We start from the raw sequence: 1,318 nt of genomic DNA on the forward strand, positions 1-1,318 counted from the left end.
AATATATACCCACTGTGCAGTATTAATAGAGACAATGGCCGGGTGGACGAGTGTTGGAGGCCACGGAGCGGCGGACGGGTATATATAATGGCGGGTGTGGAGACTGGTGCATCAGATGTTCTGATACTTCCAGCGATCAGACATGAAGTTCCTGGTGAGTGAAGCAGACTCAGCATAGGCACATTCAGTGAATTTGCCGTTACTTGTGGTATTTTTTATATATTTAAGATCAGAAACACTGAATTATTGTGGATTAACGTAGTGCATGATAATTCCTCGCCAGGTTGTGGTAGCAGCGGTGGTGGCGTGCGCTGGTGCTCGCTCCATCAACGCCGGTTGGGTCCTTCCGGCAGGCAACATCGGCACCTCGGGCATCCTGCGCAAGGATGGCTCCACCGATCTGTTCAGCCATGAGTTTGCTCACAGCATCGTTTCCATCGGACCCTCTGGCATCATCATGAAGAACGGCCCACCCGTTCAGCTCGACGCCGACCTCAGGATGGTGGGCCGCAGCAAGCGCTCCACTGCTGGATTAGTCAATAATGCTGGCAACATCGGCCGCTCCGGAATCGTGCGTAAGGATGGCACTATTGAACAGTTCGGCCACAATCTGGCTCACGACATCGCTTACTTTGGCCCCAGTGGCATCATCCTGAAGAACGGCCCACCCATCCACCTGGACGAGAACCTCAACACGATGGGCCGCACCAAGCGCCATATTGTAGGAGACGTCGGCATGATCACCGACTGGGGTCAGATCATCCAGTTCAGGGAGCCTTTCACCACCATTGTCCACGAAGGCCCTAGTGGCATCGTCCTCTCCGACGGCCAGAACATCCAGAAGCCAGCTTTGTAAAAGATGGTCCAATCTGACAACAGGAAGAATGACCGTCGCTTTTTGTTAAAGTCTGAATTCTGTGAATTTCTAAGCAAGGAGGTTTTGCGAATATGGCAGATAGGATAAGGCACTATAATAGTTATCAAAAAGAATAAAGACTCTTAATCTTTAAATGTTCTATTGCAATCTTGTTATACCTTGGCATCGTGACTAAGTAACTGTTAGCATTATTTCATTATGGCAATGATAAAAGAAAAAATATAGCTATAGTAAATCTGCATTATTATGATGCTAACAATGACACAAATTGTTGATGATAATGATAGCATTACTATTGCTACTCCTACCGACAATAGAAATGGCAAACATGACACAAATAAATGTGATGGTAACAAGAAAGAATTTAACCAATTCGACGGGACAAAAAGGTAAGAAAGTAGTACTTTCTGCTTCATTCACCATCCTTCTACCTTTCGCGTA

General features: G+C 46.7%; 1 protein-coding gene across 1 annotated transcript; it reads left to right on the forward strand.

Annotated features, from left to right (window-relative positions):
- Positions 1 to 97: 97 nt before the first annotated feature.
- Positions 98 to 1,011, forward strand: LOC119593187 (cuticle protein CP1158-like). The gene is made up of 2 exons (XM_037942166.1): positions 98 to 154; positions 284 to 1,011. Exons 1-2 carry the CDS (start codon positions 143 to 145, stop codon positions 854 to 856), a joined length of 585 nt encoding a protein of 194 aa, XP_037798094.1. The 5' UTR covers positions 98 to 142; the 3' UTR covers positions 857 to 1,011.
- The last annotated feature ends 307 nt before the right edge of the window (positions 1,012 to 1,318 follow it).

The sequence above is a fragment of the Penaeus monodon genome, chromosome 31 (genome assembly GCF_015228065.2).
Source record: "Penaeus monodon isolate SGIC_2016 chromosome 31, NSTDA_Pmon_1, whole genome shotgun sequence".
In the NCBI taxonomy this organism is placed as follows: domain Eukaryota; kingdom Metazoa; phylum Arthropoda; class Malacostraca; order Decapoda; family Penaeidae; genus Penaeus; species Penaeus monodon.